This window comes from Aedes aegypti, chromosome 1 (assembly GCF_002204515.2).
Source record: "Aedes aegypti strain LVP_AGWG chromosome 1, AaegL5.0 Primary Assembly, whole genome shotgun sequence".
Classification (NCBI taxonomy): Eukaryota; Metazoa; Arthropoda; class Insecta; order Diptera; family Culicidae; genus Aedes; species Aedes aegypti.
Window position 1 is genome coordinate 33901287 of NC_035107.1, and position 21876 is coordinate 33923162.

The window sequence follows — 21876 nt, forward strand, 5'->3', positions numbered from 1 at the left end:
AAAGCTGATAAGCATCCTGCTGGATGTCGTAAAAATGCCTTCCAACATATTTTTTTTTCTTTTTTTATTGAGAGATTTTCTACCGTAGGCAGGTTTATCCCCAAGTAACATTCCAACATAATTAAATAACCATAACATTTTTTGAAAATCCTTGCCTAATTCTTATGAAAAATATCTCCATAGTAAGTTCGTAAGGTATTAACATCAAACTTCCATGTATCTCATATATTGGATATGGATATGGAAAACGTTCAGCATCTAGTTAAGATTTCGTAATTATAATGCAAATATCATCCTAGTTCCATCTCTAGGTAGATGCTGAGCGTTTTCAAAAAACTAATTAATGAGATACATGCTAGTGAATACTTGTTATAGAATAGAATAATAATAGAAATACTGAAGATATTCAAAATTCCGTGTATCCACCCTTATGCTTGTTTACAGCCAATCAAACTTTCGATCGAATCCTATTCGTTCTAATCTACGGCCCACTTGATTTTGCATTTTTCGGGAATGCAAATCGGTTTTCGATCGAAAGAACATTCGAATCGAACGCTTGTTAACGTTAGAGATTATTCAAAAACCTTTCATAGGATACTGTGCGAATCATGTTCCGGCATCCTGCTCAAAATTTTCCAAGAACTCCTACAAATCCTATAAACAATGTTTCTAGAAATCCTTCAAACCTCTCTTACATAATTTTGAAATCCTATCTTGAAATGTTCGATAATGTTGTCCAGGATCATCAAAGAATTTTTCTCATAATTTTATTAGAGAGATTACGTCAGAATCTGTCTAATTCTGTTAAGATTATGTGAGAATCCTACCCAGGATTATATTAAAACTGTACCCAGGAGGTTAGAAAATATCTTCTAGATTTCATTGTTAAACCTGACAAGGCCTCAAAATTTAGTTTTATCTTCCACATAGAGAAGTAAAGAAAATAAATTGCTCTTATATTGTAAGATTAATATTATTAAATGAAAACTTTTCACATCATGAACGTGACGTTCTCACGTTAGTCCTATATGTAGTACAAATTTCGCCATTAGTAGTAGTCTCAAAATAAGTGCTTGAAATTTAGCTAAAAAAAACTTCAAATTTGATGTTGATTTGAGTAATTTACAAATGAAATGTTTAGCCTTCATATGTGCTAACTCCAATTTGGTACAATTCTCAACGGGCCAAGAAAAATAATCTTCAAATTCTACGCGGGCCGAAATGGGCCGAATATAGCTATGTATGTATATATAGCCCGCGGCCGTACGTTGGGCAGCCCTGATAAATAAAATGAATGCATATAGGTACTACCTCTTCATCCGTGTAGTTCTCCCTCATATCGTTCAAAACTTTGCCCACAGGCTTTTGTTTTAATCTCGTTATTTTCCGTAATAACTGATAAAAACAAATATTCGAAATCCGAGTTAGAATCTGACTCAGATTTCTAATCGCAGAAGCAGCGAAACCTGTTTCGTAACCGCAATCGAAAACTGTTTTTGTTGTTACAAATATGACAGTTCGATTGCAGTTGTATTGGTGAACCCAGTCATGAAACCGTGATTCAACACAGTGCGAACCTATCGGATTTGGGGTTGGAACTAGTGCGAAACTAGGTCCAACCTGTGCGAATAAAAAAACGTTTTGACAGCACTTAGGTTGGAACTAGTAATCCTTTATAAGAGAGATTCGCGGAAGCTGACATTTCTGTCAAAGTGTGAGCCAATCGAGCAGCGAGAGCTGTCAAAGTGTGAGCCAAACGAACATGCGTTATGTTTGTTTTGAACTTTTCTTGAAGAGTAATGTAATCCGCTTGAAATTATTTCGGTAAAAATAATTTTGCATGAAGCAAAAAAATAAAATATTTATCTTTTTAAAATGTTTGTCAATGAAATTATTAGTTGTTGATTTTTTCGGCTGTTTATTAGTTTGGATATGTAGCTCAAAGATCTATAACGAAACAAAATACACTTTTTAGCAATGAGGAAGTCATGTCCGTGTTACAATATTATTCTCGACGCCGAGCAAAATCAGCACTGCTGGTCTGTTGCCAAATCATTCCATTTTACTTCCGCTTATCTCTCTATAAAGGATCACTAGTTGGAACTAGTGCGAACCTAGGTTGGAGCTGAACAAAAACGAATTCGACATAAGTAGGTGAATGGGTTTTTTTTTGGTTTTCAAGCTATGTACCTCTACGAGTAATAGCTATCAAAAGATACAAAATGCCTTTGGGTTAAACCATACGGACAGATCGACGGACTCGTGTTAAGAACGTTTTCGAACCGACTTACATTGAGGATGCCGACTGAGCCTAAGACTACGACGAAATCAAATTCCAGCTATGCAACTTCCCTACACACTAAGCTCTTACGGTGAATTTCACCGTAATCTCAACAGCTGAACAGTTCGGTGAAATAAAACACCGTAATTCCGTCGAAATTTTACGGATTCCGATGATTTTTCACGGAATACTGTAAAAATTTATCGTACTCCGTTAATTTATTTCACCGAACTGTTCAGCTGTTGAGATTTTACAGGAATCCGTAAAATAATTTAAGTGTGTAGAAGCGACTACGAACAACTAAAATCAAAAATACCAAAAATTGGGCAGAAATTAAAAAAAAAATGCTGCATTAGAGAGACACGACTACCGATTGAGACATACTCACATACAGTGAGCTGTAAACATGTAGATATTAGTTGATTAGTTTGCCTAAGTGCCTATCACTTAAAGTAAGATTAATATATAGCCTAAATTAAATGAATCAGCTTAAATGTAAAATTTTACTCACGGTTTTCCTATGGGACCGAGGGTGGCCTTTCCCTTATCCATAAGGAAGAGACCAAATCAATCGGCATGGCTTCGCCATCCGGGAAAGCAGAGCGACATGTATATATCCTAAAATAAATTTAAAATTGAATTGAAGTTTTATTTACCTACGGGTTAGTGTTCTGCTTTTACTGTTGGTTTTTCGTAGTCCTTGGAATCCAATGAACTTGTGATATCATTCGTCCTCCATGTAATCCTGTTAGTTTCTCCTTATTTTCTTGTGTTTATCCGTGTTCAGCACAGCATCCCTAATCCTTATGTAACTTCCGAGTCCTCAACATCAGTCAACATAATTCAAGTCGTGAATAGTAGACGAATGCATTTAGATCCGTTCCGCCCTTTTATTATCAGTGGGTTTAAAATCCTGGCTCGTCTGTAAAATGGTTTGTTTTTGGTTGCATCCAAGTATTTTCATGTTTACATTCGCTTTTCCTAGTTAGAGTCGTAGGTATTTATCGTTTGTCCATCCGACCCGACCTGAGGTTTTGATTACGCCTTCATAATTCATGAGTTCCAGTTGTTTTGCTCTAGCCAGGTGATCCGGTAATAATCCTAAAAAAAAACAAAACTTCTACAAAACAACTTACATCTAGTCAATTGGAACAATTTGTGTTCACTCTCCTCAAGATAAAGTAGCTGTGAGAAGATTCCTCGCCGTGGTAGCACCGTCACGTAACACTTACTATTTTTCCCAAAAAAAAAAAAAAAATAAAAATTAAACTTGTGCGGTAACCGCGGTAACGATCGGCTCGCCACTTCGTTTTCGCGTTTGACAGCGCAACTTTGTATTGACCTGGTGTATATGGTAGACTGGTGTTAGGATGGATGTGTGGGATTCGCGTCGGAGTTCGAGGGGAGTTGGATTTTGGTGCGTGTAGGAGTACTGTAAGAACAAAGTACCCTTTAATGGGTAAAAAAGTACCCTCTTTGAGAGAAAGTAGTTTAACTCATAAAAAGAGTAAAGGCCCTGTACTCATTAAAGAGTAAACGGCTTGTACGTCAGATCAACGAGTAAATTTTACCCACTATCTGAAAAACATATTTTGAGAAACAGAGTAAAATTTACTCTTTGTTATTTAAGAGAATTAAATATGATTTGTTTGCTACTTTCGTAGAAAAATCTAAATTAGAATCCTAATAATATAAAAACATCAATTTATTCAATAAAATAATTACAATAAACAACAATTATTATTTTTCGGTCTAATGCAGGAGTATCATTTATTATCAGCATTCAGGGTTGCTGGCTGGGAAAATGGGGCTGCTTCTCCTGCAGGACATTCATATACCGGGTATACTCGGCATTAAAATCATCCTGTAAAAATTGATTTTTGAGTTAGCGCATACGGCAGGAAAAAGAATTTATGTAGTGCACTTACCTCGACCTTCTGGGCACTTAATTTCTACTATGTCTATTAAAAACTGCTGCATCGTCTAATGTGGAATTCTACTTTTATTAAATCGCAAGGAATTTTTCACCCATTATACACAGCAAAAAATTATGTAATTGGCATCGACGTAATTCAGCCGATGTAATAAAAATCCGATGTAACAGCAAAAATCAGATGCAAAATAGCATCTTTTTGATGTTATATTACATCGCCCTGAAATTACACAAAATCTAGATTACCACATCCCATTACATGGTACTGTAGGAGATATACGTGCTTATTTATAAGTTAAGATAATATATTTTATAGAATTGTGCAATAATATTGAGTACAATGACGAATAGATCATTTCTTCAGTTAGCTTATAATCAAGCGTTATTTATCTGAACAAAAAATATTAAAACAAATGTTACATACATGTAATTTCAAGCTCAGACAATTAGCGAAAAATCTTCAAATTCTCGAATAATGTGTTCGACAACACTGCATCGATAGAGAGCGAAACAGATCTTGAAGAGAGCGAGCTTTCATACGTGCGCTTACCTGACGGCTGATGCGGAAGCGAAGCGATGAATCACGAACACAACGACGGAGAGGGGAAACGAACAAGAGAAAAAGCATTGAAACAACGACCCTTACAGGATACATCTTCAGTCAGTGCCGTTGTCATCGACGGAGGCTGAGCTCTTTGCGCTGTCTACTGCTGTGTGTGAAGGGATGTGGCTTCAGCGATGACCAAAGTACGATCAAAATTGTTTGTGAACCAAAGGCTAGAAGCAGGCTGAGGCATATAGATGTTAATAACCAGTTTTTCAGTGATTTGGTTTAGCAGGGGTAGATCACGAGGTAGCGGATAAAATGACTAAGAATGTTCCCGCAGGGCAGTTTTGTCGACTCAGAGAAAAACTTTAATCTATCAGCCAAATTTTTTAGCAGGGATATTGAGAGTGCAATTAACATCCAGTGTATGTAATTTTACTATTGAAATGCCCCTCGGTGTGCAGACAATACTGCCAACCTTAATGTCAAATGATGATTTCCTGTTCCTTTTTCACAAATCATTGTTACAAGAAAGTCCGATCAATAAACACGCGTTGTAAAAGTTCAAAGAACTAAATTGGTTTTTCCTATCCGAAATCTCTATCCACCCATATATTCCACTGCTCCACGGAACCTGCTCAGTCTGTCAGTAGCCACAGCCAAACAGACGTAACACTTAGAACAAATGTCTTTAAAATCCATCGCCCAGTTTACACCTTTATTTTCTGGAGAGTGAGTTTAGATGGCGGAAGTATAAAACGAATAAAAGGAATTTCTTTCAATTTAATGAGGTGTGGTTCTCCTTCAAAGTAACTTTATTCAAACTGAAAATAAAACCTAGGCATATATATACACAGTTCAAATCTCATTCAGCTTCCTTTTAACTTGATCATTTAATGTATTTAATGTTTTCTATTCATCAATCACGTATTTTTATTTTATATCTGATTGATTATTTCTATTTATTTTCAAATTATTCATACTGTTTTAATTTTTGCATATAATCACATGAAACAAACTTATTAACTAGATAAGTCCACTATTATTCATTTATAGAGAATTTGGCAACAGGCTTCTTTACAAGGCTGCTATTTGTGTTGCCATTTGAATTGATCGATCGGTTCTTTTCCGTTTTTCAAAATGAACTTGAATGCGATGCCACCGAAGACGAAACAAAGACAAACTAGTAGGACCCTTAATGGGTTCTACTTCTAGTACTACATTCGGTCCTCATAGGTGCCCTAGTTTGAAAGATCGCGGTTCCATCTTTCTCAGCATTCTAGAACTACACAAGAAATCGGGTTGAAATTCATAAATTTGCCCTATGAAACCAGGAAATCGAAACATAAACCTTGCGATCAAAAGGCCCGTTCGTACACCACGTGCCTATCGACGCCTTGATGTGGAATGATGCTAAAGCGACACATAACGCGTTCGAATTGCATTAATCGCTCCACCTTCCATAAGGAAAAATGTATGAATTTCGACAGTCCAGTTCGCTGTGTGGAAATCTTTTACCGCCGTAAAATCTCGGGCAACTGCGAGTGACAAGAACGTATTTATTTTGTCTTTGATGCTACCTAGCACATGACTGTTGATTATAAAATAATATGTTTTTTTTATATCATTTTATAAATAATATTTAATGCAGCGTGAAATCAATTACTACTCTCTCACATCTTCTCTATTTTAGTGGCGAAAATCGCCCTCTGCAGAGCCTGTTACACAATTACCTATATTTTTCTGAAACAAACCAACTGAAAAATCGAGGTGAAATTTGAGTTGAATACCAAATTAGTCAAATTAGTAAGATGGCGGACGGTGGGTTCGATCTGCTTGGATGGAAAATCAGTTCAACTTCTTTGCCATTTATTTACTATTAGTGACCTAACGAAAAGCTAAAATGCGAAGGTGACGCTGTACTAGAATGATTATTGGTGCACCCCAGTTGAAGTTACTAATGATAACGTAGGAAGAAAAATCGCCACAATCATTAAACTGATAAGATTTTGGCAATAGGGCGATATCCAAAGCTGAAAAGGCAAAAGATGGCTCTTTTTCAGTAGCAGTAAAAACGAAATGCTGTAGCAAAGAAAGCTCCACGGAAGATGAGCTAAACACAAGAAGTTATGAATTCTCATCACGCTTGATTTATAATCACTACATTTTTGATCCAGTTTCCTAATTGCAAGTAATTTGCGTTTTTCATTATTTTTCATACGTTTTGACAGCGCTCGACTACCATTCTTCCATGCGCTTGTGTTGAAAGTTTAAGAAATTTGAGAATCCAGCGTAGCGCGATCAGAGAGTGGAATACAAACATCAGTGTCGCCGCTCGGCGGCCAGTGAGAGAAACTGAATGTTCGAAAGGCTGTTGTCTACACTTTTTACCACTGGCGCCAACTGTTAGCGTTCAAGAACGAAATAAACAGTCGTTACCCTATTCAAAGCACAGGGAACCGTAAATATTTATTTGAATTTGCAAAAATTTCGCTACCAAACCTCAGGTTCAATCGCGTATAGTGAGTTCAGGCTCAATATGATGCGAAAATTTTCACTGCAATGTCGATTTATATATAAAGCATAAGCAAGGACCCGATTTTGTCAGCCCCTCGATGAATTTTAGGCTGACAAAATCGGGAGATATTATTTTTGCTCATGTTTATCAACTTTTGACGTGTAAATTTTACAATATGTTTTTAAAAGGGCCTATCCAATAAACCAATTCTTATTTTTTGGAAATTTACAACTCAATATTGAATAAATTTATGGCAAAAATTGACTGAGACACTCAAACATAGTGAATCAACATATTATTGTATTTGAAGACGAGTAGGTTTGAACAGGCCGACAGTGCCATAAACGTATGGAATAGGCAGAAATCAGCGAATATTCGCCGAAAAGGCAAAAGTTTCAATACAATGTTTTGCAAGAGTTGAAGCAGGGTTTCACTTTAAACATTGAATGACTCTCACTTTGTTTGAAATTCCGAACACGTTCGTTAGTTAATGGCTGTGGGAGTGCTCAAAAGAACACAAATCTGAAAAACAGGCTTTGTCCTCGTTGGAACATAACACCAGAGAGAATAAGATGAATATTTAGTAGTCAAATGCATGATTTCCCAACGAAGTCATCTGAGTTCGTTTTACAGGGCATCGAGCTAAGAAATCGATACTTCTTTCAGTGTCTAAACTAGCTTTGAAGGCAACAAAATTGAGACACAACAGATTCCCGTTTCCGCGTAGTTCGACATATTTTAGTGGAATATTTCAACAAAATCTCAATACGAAATCAAGTACTGAGAATATGAGTGTGCCTATTAGCCAGCATCCATTTCGAACGTAATGCTTTTTGTATGACAGTTTTAAAAACCATGAATGAGTCGTAACGCTTGAGCTTACCTCCTCCTCCCCTTCGATTGTTACGTAATTTGTGGACGGTGCTTCCAAATCAAAGCTTATGCGTAGTATGCGCCTGAAACGTAAAGCTCTCAAGTAAAATTTCTCCTTCTTACCAAAGTAATTTTGACAGCTGATTCAGTATGAGCGAAATGTCACTTTTACTTACGGATTAATTGAGCGTCACATTTTTCCGTGCGGAAAAGTGACAGCTCCATTTGATTTGCACAGCAGACGTTACTGACGTTATGAAATCAGCTCTACTTCTCAGCAGCGTACAGCTCAAGCAATTTCGGTAGCAGAATCATTCCTTGACCGTTTCTTGTCCTATCCTTTTGCACAGTACTTATGATCAGTGTACGGCCATTAACCTTTATAATACACTGGAAAAAAAATCTGTAGTAAAAACTACTATTTTAGTTGACTACGCTCATTCTTAAAATTACCATGGAATTTCAGAACAAATTACTATGTTTATAGTACCTCCCACCACATTACTGGTACATTTGACAGAAACCATATTCAGCAATCTGATTTCGACTACAGACATGGTAAAATAGAGCGCATTTCTAGTCAGCTGAAAATTGCCGGTGCGAGCGCTTAAGTTAACCCCCTAAAATGATAGTTTCTACCGCACAATTTTTTTGCGTGTATCTAACCTGAGGGTCGTTCGCAAATTATGTCACGCTCTTAAGGAGAGGGACGCTTCAGCGAACCGTGACGATCCATACAACAATTTTGCAGTTTTCACATAAGAAGTTGGAGGAAGTTTTGAAAAGCCTAATTTTGCGTGACGTACTTTATGGACGCCTTTTGGTGCCATAGAGAATCATACGGGATAAGTTCAAATGTAAGCATGGTAAAATATGACGAACAATATTACATTCTAAATAGGCTGACAAAATCGGGTCAAAAAGCTGACAAAATCGGGGGTGGACAAAATCAGGGGCGGACAAAATCGGGTCAGCACTGTATCTTTGCAAAATTTCCCACTCAAATAACGGATGACACATAATTTAAATTTGGCTTCATAAAATTGGCTTGGAAACTCATTATTGGCAGTTTCAAACTAGCGGTATTTGGGCAAGTGTGCCTGTGTCAGTACTTGCAGAGCAAATATTTTGAAAATCAAGCAAAATCTTCAGCAATATTGATCGCAGAACTGCTGACTTCCACTAGGTGCATGTTTAATTCAAAACTCGCTCACCAGGTCGTGCAGAGACTCCAACCAAAGTTGCATGTAGTAGCAAAATAAGAAATAAGTTTTCGACGTTCAAATATTTATTTCGCTCAGTTCAGTGACGAGATACAAGATGAATGTCTATGGCATATTGAAAATGTATGTTTATGTGAATACACTTAGGAGTCTATTCAGCACCCCAGAAACCTTCATCTTCTTAATAATTAATAAGAAAACAAGCCAAGATGCCCCTTCTCCGGGCAAAGTCCGAATCTTAAAATATAATAATGTCCACGATAAATAAGATCCGAAGGTGGCGATTATTGCCTACTATTCGCGTACGTCTCTGTTCAGTGATTAAATACAAAGTTGGTGGTTTAGACAAATCTGAACAACTAAATGAGAATCTCATTTAGTTCGCCCAGAAGCGTTTATGCCGTTATAATATATACTATATATTAGTTGGAAATGTTTCTCTAGGCGTGGAACATCAAGGAAACAACCAATCAGAAATTGGTCTTGGAATACTTATCATCGAGTCGAGCAACAAGAGTAGCATGCATTACGCAGTTTCCACCTTACTGGTTAGAAGTTTCAGCGGTTACTCAGCGGACTTTTGTCTAATCATCAAATGTAAACATAACCAGCAGAAAACGTCTTGCAACCGCGCATGTTTTCAATTGCGAATAGTTTTACGTATCCGTTCCGGGTTTATTCCGTCTAACCAACGTGAATCCACTGTTGAACCTGTCCACCTCGACCCACAGGTTATGTGCCCAGTGGAGGTTTTGCGGAAAAGTTTTCATATATCACACTGAACGGCGAAAATGTTTTTGGCTGAAAGTTCGGCGTTCGGAACGGGGAAAGCGTTGTCGGTCGCGGCATAGTGTGCGTGAAAGTCGTCGCCGTGGTTTTACCGACAGCGCAAAAGTAGATTGGATTCGATCAGCAAGTTCGCGAAGCTGAATAATCAAAACTGGCTGTCCTGGAAGTTCAGGATGGAGATGCTCTTAACCAGGGAGGAGCTCCTCTACACGATCGATGCGCCCATTTCACCGACCAATGGAGCTACGGTGACAAAAAGGCTCGAGCGACGATGAGGTTATGTATTGAGGATCACCAATACAGCCTTATAAAGATAACTCTCGGTCAGCTCTAGAGTGTGGTAGCTAGTGTTGGTGAATAAAAATATTGATTGCTTTTATATGAGCGTACCGTAAATTCGGGTGAAATTGATCACCATGTCACGCGATTTTATTTTTGATTATTAATGCACCAAATTTATTGCAACCTATAGTAAATGAACGTTGTTGGTCTTAAATAATGTCTAATTGTGTATAGTGAAGTTTTTTGTGCTACAGAATGTTTATTTCTATGAAAATAATGTAACATTCTAGAATCAAGTTTGGTGTGAAATTGATAAACATCCATAAACTTTTAGTTCTGGATAAGAATTTAGACATGGTGTAAACCTGAAAGTTTGTGAGGATGCTAAAAATATATCTCCAAAAAAGAATTTACTATCAAAACTCTTACCAATTTTCTCGTTTTGTTGAAAAATTTGATTTTTTGCTACAAAGTATGGAAATCTTTCGGAAATTGCCTTTAGGCGTTTTTCAATTACATTTAGGCGTTTTCGCGGTATTCCTCAAATTTGATGATTGATTATTTCCATAAATTATGTCTCGTTAAGAATTTGGCAAGCGTATTTGAATTCAGGAGGCCCAAATTAAGTATGTAGGGTTGATTTCAAAGCTAACAATAATCACATTGATAAGTGATCAATTTAACCCCGAAATGGGATTCCCCGTTTTTAAATTTTAGAGCTGATTTTTGGCACTAACATCGCATTTGATAGAAAATTTCGGTACATGAGCCAATGAGGTTCACCGTCGTACTTGTTTTCCTGCATTAAGTTGTATGGTATTGATAACATTTTAGAAAGCATACCAAGAAAACAGTGAAAAATGATCAATTTTACCCGAAATTATGGTACGTGTTTGATTTGAGCGTGCATGCTTTATATGAGTATGTATGCTTGATTTTATCGTGCGTTTTATTTAAGCGTGTCAGAATTGACAGCTAGAGAGTTTGGAATAAGCCATTTTGCGAGACGTTTCGGAACAGCTGAGCATCGCAACTGCGTCAACTGACGTCTCGTCTTACCAAACGGGAACATGGAGAAAATGGCAAATCCAAATCCAGATCCAAAATTTTTCGTTACCGCTAGATTATACAAGCTACGCTAGAAATGCGCACAGTCATCAACCATCATCATCGCGAAAATTGATGACGATGATTGAAAAGGAAAACTTCTAGAGCGGGATGGTCACAGCGCTGGAAAGTAGACCAGATGAGGACTTGACAGTCGAGCTGGTCCGATCGAAACTCTTGGACGAGTACGAGCGTCAGAAGGAGCGATCCGGTCATGGATCATTCGGCGATGCGAATGCGTGCATGAAGTCGCACCGTGTTGTGAAGAAAAGTCCGACATTCACACTTAAATTATTTTACGGATTCCTGTAAAATCTCAACAGCTGAACAGTTCGGTGAAATAAATTAACGGAGTACGGTAATTTTTTACAGTATTCGGTGAAAAATCAACGTAATCCGTAAAATTTCGACGGAATTACGGTGTTTTATTTCACCGAACTGTTCAGCTGTTGAGATTACGGTGAAATTCACCGTAAGAGCTTAGTGTGTTGAGTGCTTCTTTTGTAAGAAAAAGGGCCACATGAAGCAAGACTGCTTGCGGTTTGAGGCTCTGAAGAGCAAGGGTGATAATCGAGAAAAAGGACAAAAGAAGAAAAGGGATCGCTCGTAGGCTAAACAGGCTACGGAGAAAAGTTCTAGTGCGGTGCTGTCCATGGCCGGGGAGAAGAGACGATGTTGCTGGATTGTGGCTAGCGGTGCCAGCAGCGACATGAGCTATACGTGTACGTCCTCCATTTTCCGCAGTGTCAACATTTGCTCCATTATCAATCAGTAATTTCACAACCTCAAGATTGTTGGAGAGCAGGTACATCACGCACCCTGTAGTGGAGATGTCTATGGGTAAGAATTGTAAAGGTAGTATTTTAAGTGAATGAATTTTAGATATATTTACCCAGACATGAAATAAAATAGAGGAGCTGGCTGGTAGCGACATCAGTCAGTAGCCTGCGGTATGGAGCGAATAGCCTTGTTGTTTATAGTCGTTAGTCTTTTATTTCAACAGGTTATGTGCCCAGGAACGTGTTCTCACTGCATGTATCGTTCTGGAGGAGGATTGGCCGCATAAGCCGCGTGGCGCAGAACGGGATCCTCAGGCTGGATGGATTGGCCGCAACGGAGGACGGGATCTATCGGGAATGTAGGCGATACAGGACACTGGATGGTAGCTGGCTGGTCAAAGGAGCTCGTGGACAGGATCGAAGTCAGGAGGAGCTCGGATGGTTGACGGAGCATGTACGAGGTTCGGAACGAGGAGGAGTTTCGAGACAGAAGGAGACGATCGAGAGTCGAGGTTGCGACCCTAAGGAGGAGTGTTGGAATAGAGGTAGTGTCGCGCCTCAGGTAGAAGAATCGTCGGTTGAGAAGCATGCGTCGTCGTAGGTAAAACACGTGTGGCAGATTTGTTGAGAGAGGTATGATATTTGTGTAGAATGATGAATTGTAAATGGTTTGAATAAAGAGAGTTGCAGCTGCTGATTGAGGTATCAGCCAGTTAGCTGCCCAGTTGAAGGAAACATCTACTGTATTGTATTTCTTTATGATTTGCAATCGGATGTGGACGGGCTAGCCTCGCTGGGATATGCGTGGTCTTAGCGGACTAGCTCTTCAACAAAGACGACCATTTTCAGCATATATGGAGAGGACCATTTTCAGCCATATGGAGAGGTGTACATCCTTCGTTTTGCGTAGTGTCAACATTTGCTCCATTATCAATCAGTAATTTAACAACCTCAAGATGACCATTTTCAGATGCAATATTGAGAGGTGTCGACCCGTTTGCAGTCTTGGCGTCAACATTTGCTCTATTATCAATCAGTAATTTTACAACCTCAAGATGACCATTTTGGGATGCCACATGAAGAGGTGTCCATCCTTCATTTTCCGTAGTGTAAACATTTGCTCCATTATCAATCAGTAATTTTACAACCTCAAGATGACCATTTTGGGATGCCACATGAAGAGGTGTCCATCCTTTGTTTTGCGTAGTGTCAACATTTGCTCTATTATCAATCAGTGATTTTACAACCTCAAGATGACCATTTAGGGATGCCACATGAAGAGGTGTCCATCCTTCATTTTGCGTAGTGTAAACATTTGCTCCATTATCAATCAGTAATTTTACAACCTCAAGATGACCATTTTTGGATGCAACATACAGAGGTGTAATCCGTTTACTTTCCGTAGTGTCAACATTTGCTCTATTATCAATCAGTAATTTTACAACCTCAAGATGACCATTTTGGGATGCCAAATGAAGAGGTGTAATCCCTTTATTTTGCGTAGTGTCAACATTTGCTCTATTATCAATCAGTAATTTTACAACCTCAAGATGACCATTTTGGGATGCCACATGAAGAGGTGTCCATCCTTCATTTTGCGTAGTGTCAACATTTGCTCTATTATCAATCAGTAATTTCACAACCTTAAGATGACCATTTTTGGATGCAACATACAGAGGTGTAATCCCTTTATTTTGCGTAGTGTCAACATTTGCTCTATTATCAATCAGTAATTTTACAACCTCAAGATGACCATTTTGGGATGCCACATGAAGAGGTGTCCATCCTTCATTTTGCGTAGTGTAAACATTTGCTCCATTATCAATCAGTAATTTTACAACCTCAAGATGACCATTTTGGGATGCCACATGAAGAGGTGTCCATCCTTTGTTTTGCGTAGTGTCAACATTTGCTCTATTATCAATCAGTAATTTCACAACCTCAAGATGTCCATTTTGGGATGCACGATGGAGAGGTGTCCATCCGTTATCGTCCTTAGTGTCAATATTTGCATTGTGATCAATTAGAAATTTCACCATTTCAATATAACCATTGTCAGCGGCTGTATGGAGAGGAGTTCCATAAAAACTGTATTCTAAATCTACTCCAAATTCAAATTCATTGTCCTCAATAAAATCATAACCGTATTGAATGTTCACAGATAATTGAAATTCACCAAGTAATGCCATGACTAAACCGGTTGAACCTCCATCAACTGCGGCGTGCATAAGAATTTTGTGGTGTGGGTCATTAGAGTTGATTTTCGACTTTCGTAGCAAACGCATTGCTATTTTCTCGTTACCACCAAGACAAGCCCAGACGACAACCTCTGTGTTCTGACTATACAGACTTTGCACTATTTGCATTTGTTCAGAATTTTCATTACACTTGTGCTCCACCATTAAGAAGAAAAATTTTCGTACAACTTCTCGATCTTCTATTATTTCCATCAGTAAAAATTTGCATTCATCTATGTGATCAAATATAAATTTTGCAACAAAGTATTCAGCATACGACAAATGAATGAAATCTATTTTATCTGCAGATGAGGCACTGATAAGCATAGATTTTTCATTTCCTCTCCGAAAACGTTCCAGAAGTCGATTGTTGTTTTTATTAAACGGAGGTTTCTTTATAACATCTTGCAACTCTTCGATTTTCAAATATTGGATGGCTAACAATTTAAGTTGTTCCATAAAGAAGTCAAAACTAGGTTCTATTTCCTCATCAATTTCATCCTCAATTTCATCATATGCGTATACAGCTTTTCTATCCTTACTCTTCATTTTTAAGTTGAAAGATATTTTCACAAACTTTTCAAACAAATTAAGTACATTAAGTTTTTCCGACTCAAATGTACAAGTTGCATCAGTTGTTTCTGTTTTGAGAAACTTTTGAAAATCTTCAGCATAAACCTCTGCCAACATTCGTATCATCAGGGGAAGCCCTGTGAAGTCGTAATCCTTCCCTTTGATTTCGTTATGGAACTTTTTGAGCAACTGTTCGGCAAATTTCATGAAAAGAGCTTCACTGCTTTCGCCCCTCCAAAACAATTTTAAAAATTTTACTTGTTCGTTGTAGTCGAACGGTTTCAGCTTCAACGCATGCGCTTTAAATCTGTCCTCGAGCAGTTTGCAAACATGTTTCCTTCCCGTAATTATGCATTGAGTGTTCTTTTTCTCCAGAATTTTTTCAAATATTGTCAGTACTGAATGTTGGTGAGCTGGATTCATTTCATCAAACCCATCTAAAAGGAATACAATTTGAATTTCCGAACTTTCCAAATAATTTCGCAAAATATTCCCACTCTCTTGGGGCAGTTCATGTTCAAAGATGTGCAGGGGATCACTTTTTCTTTCTTCGCTAAAATTAAGATTTTTTAAACGGATTAGATAAACGGCTACATTTTTAAGGTTTTGTGATTGCCAAAACAACTTATAAATTAATGTGGTTTTTCCCATACCGGGTTCTCCAATAAGTATTTGACATTTTGTTCCTGCTGATAACGCGTTCTGCTGATAGATCTGTTCAATAAAATCCTGATCACTCATTTGGATAGTTTGTACTTTGCTTTTCCCTTCAAATGATTCGTGATTCAATGTTAAGCGATTAGTTTGTGGTTCTATTTCGTCGTCGTCTTTTTTATTTATTGTTTTAATTATGGTGCGCGAGACATATATTGATAAATTGGCTGCAATCAAAGAATGCTTATTTTCAAATTTTTTCTTCAATTCTGACTTTATATATTGAATGCAATCCAAACCCTGTTTTTGAAATGTAAGATAGTCTTTTTGTTTCAGTATTTGTGCGTGCCATTTGTTGAAGACTGTGTCAAAATATTTTAATTCCCGTGCAAGATCACTGTCAACCCACCGTGGCATCCAGGAGCTTATCATTTTCTCGGCAACACTTCTTAGGTCAGTTGGTTGTTCTGCACAGAAAATTAAACTTTGAAAAAATTCCCGCATTTGTTCTTCTTCGACATACACAGGAAGAAGATTGTTCCTCGATTTTCCGGTAAAAAAACTATTCAAGCTTTTAACAGTTTTGTCGTCTAATCTATTCATTGGAAAGTTTTCATTCGGCTTCAAATTAAACTCGGCAAGCATCCATCGATGAGTTATCATATCTTTGCTATCCACTGCAGGCTCTTTGAAACTTATTTTTCCATCAGCAATTTTAAGAATATTTTGCAATGGTGTCTTGTATTGCATCAGCAAATCGGAAATTTTTCCAGTTTTTACAAGTTTGTCTATGTGTTTTTGGATTTGTAACAGCTCTGAATTAATTATATCGTTAATTTTTCTGATTACTTCATCGTTAAGTGGCTCAAAACAAAGATTTTTCTTGGAATCGCACCATTTAATGATGCTGTTCACGTTTTGTATTTGGATATTCATCAACTGGTTAAGCTCATCGGTTCGTTTCAGTGATTTATTAGTGAATATAATGATTGTTGGTTTATAACCTTCAAAAACTTTGTTTTCTCTAATCCTCAGATAAGATTGAATATACCGAGAAAAAGCAAAGTCTTTGCTTTTTCTCGGATCATCAGAGAGTAGGTCGTCGTACAATACGTGACCTCCATTAATGGAATGTTTGGCCTGGAATAACAACACCTCTTTGGATTCTTCTTTGAAAACTACCACGTCATCGAATTTCTCTGCTGCTGTCATCTCTACGGCCAGCTTGAACTTACTTTCTTCCAAGGAAGCCGCTACAAAGGTTACGAATGCGAGATCCTTCTCGTAACTGATGCCATGGTTGCCGGGATTACTTCCACATTCGTACCTGTTAGAAGATGTTGATGCCTGTTGAGCTTCCATATTATTGCAACTACGGAAAAATAAATATGAAAAAAAAAATTTTTTTATACAGATAACAGATGTTTATGCTAGAACAAAAATCTTCTGAAAACTTGTGTAAATATTCAAAGTGAAACACGTTGAAATCACTAGCGCTGCACCCCAGCGTATTTCATCAAACAGTGGTGAATATCAGTAGCTTGAAACTTTTCATATTTACCACTGACATCGTAGCAGTGCCATCACGATGTTGCCACTTGCACGCTTAAAAAAGGTACACGGAGCCACAAATCTACCCAAATTTGACTTCTTTTGACGCAATTCGGCTCTTCCGTGGGATAACCCAAATTTTGGTTAACTGACTTATAGCTATCAATAGGTAGTTTACGTTTGACAACAGTGAAAAAAACAACTCAGTGCAAAAACAAGCTACCCAGCATTAGCTTTCGATGTCTCCGTAGTGGGTTGAAACATTAAAGTTGGGTAAACTCGAAAGAACTCAAATTTGGATTATTTCATTGAACTTCGAAGCTGGGTCGGCGCGTCTCTCCCTGTTTTTGACAACATTGCTGTTGAGAGAGAGGCAAAACAACCCAACCATGGGCAATAACTAAATGCAGTTTACCCAAATTTGAGTTTAAAGAACTTATTTTTTGGGTAGTCTGATTTCTCCGTGTATGCAGTGCACCCCGCTAATTTGAACGGTACCTCATGCAAACCATCGGGGTTCATTTTTAATTTGAACATCTGGTCACACTAGAAACGTGTTTCTGGTTACCGCTTTCACTGTTTTGTTTTGATTCTGCGTTCTGTTCCACGGCGTTCCATCTCACTTCACTCCGTTCCATGAGGTAAATGACGTTTGAACCATTTTAATCTGAACGATGTGCAAATTAGCGGGGTACAGATTAAAAAGTGTTCAGATTAAACGTGGTCAAACCAACGGGGATTCCCGGAATTAAATAGCGTAAAAGTCATACTAATAGCATACGTTCCACAAATGGCTTTATTCATATTCAGTTTCCATTGGAGTCGCTTTTGACATTTTCATTCTGGCTTTCAACAGTCTTCCTCCGATGTAGAGTGCCTGTAAACAAGAGTTACGTCATGTTCCACTTTTGACAGGTTGGAACGCGGGTTTGTATGGAAATGACTTTTATAGTGTGCTTCCCAACCCACGTGTTTGGTTGCGTAAGAAAGGGGTCGACATTTTCACAATTTTCGACAGTCTATCGTCAACAATCAAAAGTTTTCCTAATTTGAGTAAAATGTTGTATAAATTCCCGACCGATTGGTGGGAAAATATTGAAAATCTACCTGTGAATGGCTGAATTATTATTATTCAAAATCTTACATAATTTCATGACTCAGCGTCATCGGTTCATTAAAACTCGAGATTTGCTTCTGCAAAATTTTGATGACAATTGTTGGAGTGAGACAAAAGATAGGGAAAATAACACGGTCTCCCGTGTCACCTTGAAGAAAATTTCTATTTAAAAACCTGTTTTTATAACTAGTTAAGCTAAGAGGCAGGTTCGGTTGCAGTAGGGTAGGGACGTAACGCCAGAAAAAAAGAAGAACAAAAAGAAGAGTAAGAGTTTCCGTGTGAGGAATTATCAATTCACTCTGCCAAAACCTCAGCCTCCAACTTTTAGTGGGACCCATGCTTGAAAATCCACGGAAATTATTTTTTAGCAATAGCCACAAAATTCAACATGTTGAGTTCTAACAAGGTGAAAAACTCATCCTATTACTTAAATTCAAGATTGCATCAAAATCCAAGATAATTGCCAATATTTTTTTTAGTTTCTAACAAAAGCTATATCCTTCCTCTTGACGATACCACTGAGTTTGATTTGTGTTTCAAGGGAAATATGAGACATGTGATTTGTGCCGATGGCTGCGTGGTTTCAGCGAGAATCACTCAATAAGAATAAATCTGGAAAAACCCGTGAATTGAATCATGGTTGCCACTCACCTCATTGAAATATCTCTCTCAATTTTGTATTCAACTGAAACTGCTCACAAGTAGTAACTGCAGTCTTTGGAATCTTTCAATGATTTTTCTCGCTAATGCACAGTTTATTTCACTTCACTTTGCGAATGGTTTATCCGCTATGCAATACTTGTTCGTAGGTTACCAACTTTTGGTTAAATTGATCGCACTGTCTGCACCACATGGAAAGTTAAACTTAAAATGACGGGATCGTCCAAAGATGTGGTATCACTTTGCCAGCAATTTTTAACTTAACAAACCGCTTTGAGTCCGAATGGTTCAATCTGCTGCGTAACACTGTTGCCTTCCTTGCACTTTTATTGCGTTCAAATACACAGCTCACCTACCGTCACTTAGTTTTTCAGTTATCTTATCTTACCCTCTGGATCGGTAGCTGCGTTTCTTCGTGCTCATTTGATTCGGTCTCGGCTGATTCGTTTATGATGACATCCGTCTGGCATGGTAGTCATACCCAATGTGATGGATTTTAAACGAAAGCCATGCAACGATCGATGAATCAGGCTTAGTTCATTCAAGTGAGCAAAATGAATTCTAGGAGTAATCCACGTTGCAGCTAATGGGAAACTTTCTGGTGGTTGGTGAGTTTAGATGATAGGGATATTTTGTTTCTTGGAAAAGTACAATTTCATGGTGAAAGTTCATAATGATAATTTCATTTCGTATCATGTGGTTTAGATGTCAGGTAGGCCAAAGATCCCTATAATCGAAACACACATATGAAGTGGGACTCGGATATAGAATTTGAATATATTTTCTAAATTCAAAAACTTAATGCTTTTGCAGGACATAAATTTTGTTCTATTTCTTTACCAATATTTTGCGCATTTCTTTCACTACTGGACTATCTCAAAAGTGTTCACAATTGTGGGAAAGCTAATGAAAGAGCACGATAGCATCAAATCGATTCAGTTTCTTCAGCGGGATTATTCATCGCGGTCCAAAAAATATGTGATCTAAAGACACCAACATGATTCGAAGCAATCCCGCACTTTTATTCCCAGTTCAGCAGTGAAGGAAATACACAACAATATGATAAAACATTTGCGCGAGTTAGAATTGATTTGACGCTTCCACACTAATTATGATTTGCATGTTCCCTCAGATGATAACAAAATATAAAAATATAACCTGATAAGGAGGTGTTGTTATGTTCCATGGTTATTTGAAAATGATGAGTAAACTAGCTATCTAACTGAAGCTTTTCTGAAATAAATTTGACTGCTCCAATTGCAATATTGAAAATACATGAATATTCGCATGACCACCCTAGCCGTTGAAGAAATGAACCGTTTCTCTTCGAACGCTGCAGAGGATGGAATTAGCCAGGGGACTGACATGGCTGTCATCCTGCATACATTTCTGCTCTTCCTCACATCGTTTTGGTACTTCGCGTTTTGGTAGCCACTTTCTGGTCGGTTTGCCCTAACCTTGCTCCTGATTTTCGAGTATACGGCTGCTAGTGCTAGATTCTGGCAATTAAACATATAGCATTGAATCGTCGTATTCGATGACGCTTTTCATTAGTTCATTATTTTGTTAAATGTTTTAGGCATCAGCGAGGTATCATTAATGTATCTTATCCATAAAAACATATGTTTCGTCCCTCCCAAAATGAACAAAACAAGAACACTGGACGCCATGTTGAATTGATGTTGGTTTGATAAATATTGGCTCATGCCACCCCCCTGGTATTAGCATGGATGTTCGGGTGCGCGCATAAGACATGCAGTTGTTTCCCCCAAGATTATTTGGTTTTCCAATATGAAAGTATACATGTTTTTATATACCAATAAATTGCTGAGAAAATTTTCAATCTATTGGTGCTAATTATGAGGCTGAAAAACAAAATTCATAGCATACTTTTTCAATTTCTATTTCATGCGCAAATGATTTCCGCTGCAACAGCAGCGGGCCGTGTGAAGTAGAAATACGAAAAACCGACCAACCGACCAAATGAAATGTGTTCATCCAACACTCCACTGCACTGTGACGTCACGCATCAATTTTGACAGGTACTGGTCCTGTTGTTTACAGTTTGGACTTAGTACTTTTTTCGAATCATTCTTAATTTCGTGAAAGTTTGCTGCGAGGAGAGGTCAAATCCACTGCAGATACCCACGGATCGTATGATTCTATCTTCCTACCGTGGAAAATCGTCACCATCAGCATGCTGGTGATAGAAATGCGAAGATGAAAAAATGATGGAAAAAACGACTAAGTCCGAAACGTAAACAACAGGACCAGCAGCTGTCAAATAAGTGAGGTTAGGCTCGTCATATGCAGCGCTCTATTGTAGCCTTAATTTCGTGAAAGTTTGCTGCGAGGAGAGGTCAAATCCGTCATCGTTGAATTCTTCTTTGTGTGAATGTTTTTTTGACAATGCATGCACGAATCTGGTAGAACGTGCATTCAGTTTTTCAATTACTTTTTCCCCACTGATTCTCATCCACTTACTGACAGCAAATTCCATTCCGCTAGTGAAAAAAATCATTTCCTTCAGAATACCCCACAAAAACATTCGCAAATTGCAAAAATTGTATTTTTCATTAAAAGACAATCATGATTCATCAACTGGAGGCATCACATTGCCGTTTTCTTGAACCAGTAATATAAAATTCATTTGTATTTTTTTTATATTCAATTTTCAATTTCAGTGCCTCTAGGTGAAATTGAATTTTGAAATGACACCAACAGTGGATGAAACTGAATGTGTACGTGTGTT

At 37.8% G+C, this 21876-nt stretch overlaps 1 protein-coding gene and 1 long non-coding RNA gene across 2 annotated transcripts in view; both read right to left on the reverse strand.

The window, feature by feature from the left end:
* LOC110674847 overlaps window positions 1-3497 on the reverse strand; it is a 93796-nt gene extending 90299 nt beyond the window's left edge. Inside the window, exons 1-2 of the long non-coding RNA XR_002499241.1 lie at window positions 2963-3497; window positions 2793-2899 (exon numbers count right to left, since the gene is read on the reverse strand). This is a non-coding gene — a long non-coding RNA (uncharacterized LOC110674847). The remainder of the gene's footprint in view (window positions 1-2792; window positions 2900-2962) is intronic.
* A 9045-nt stretch (window positions 3498-12542) lies between these two features.
* Window positions 12543-19616, reverse strand: LOC110674848. The gene is made up of 2 exons (XM_021839356.1): window positions 19116-19616; window positions 12543-17168 (listed from the first exon to the last, which is right to left on the reverse strand). The coding sequence occupies exons 1-2, from the start codon at window positions 19118-19120 to the stop codon at window positions 13178-13180; spliced, it is 3996 nt and encodes a 1331-aa protein (XP_021695048.1). The 5' UTR covers window positions 19121-19616; the 3' UTR covers window positions 12543-13177.
* Window positions 19617-21876: the final 2260 nt, after the last annotated feature.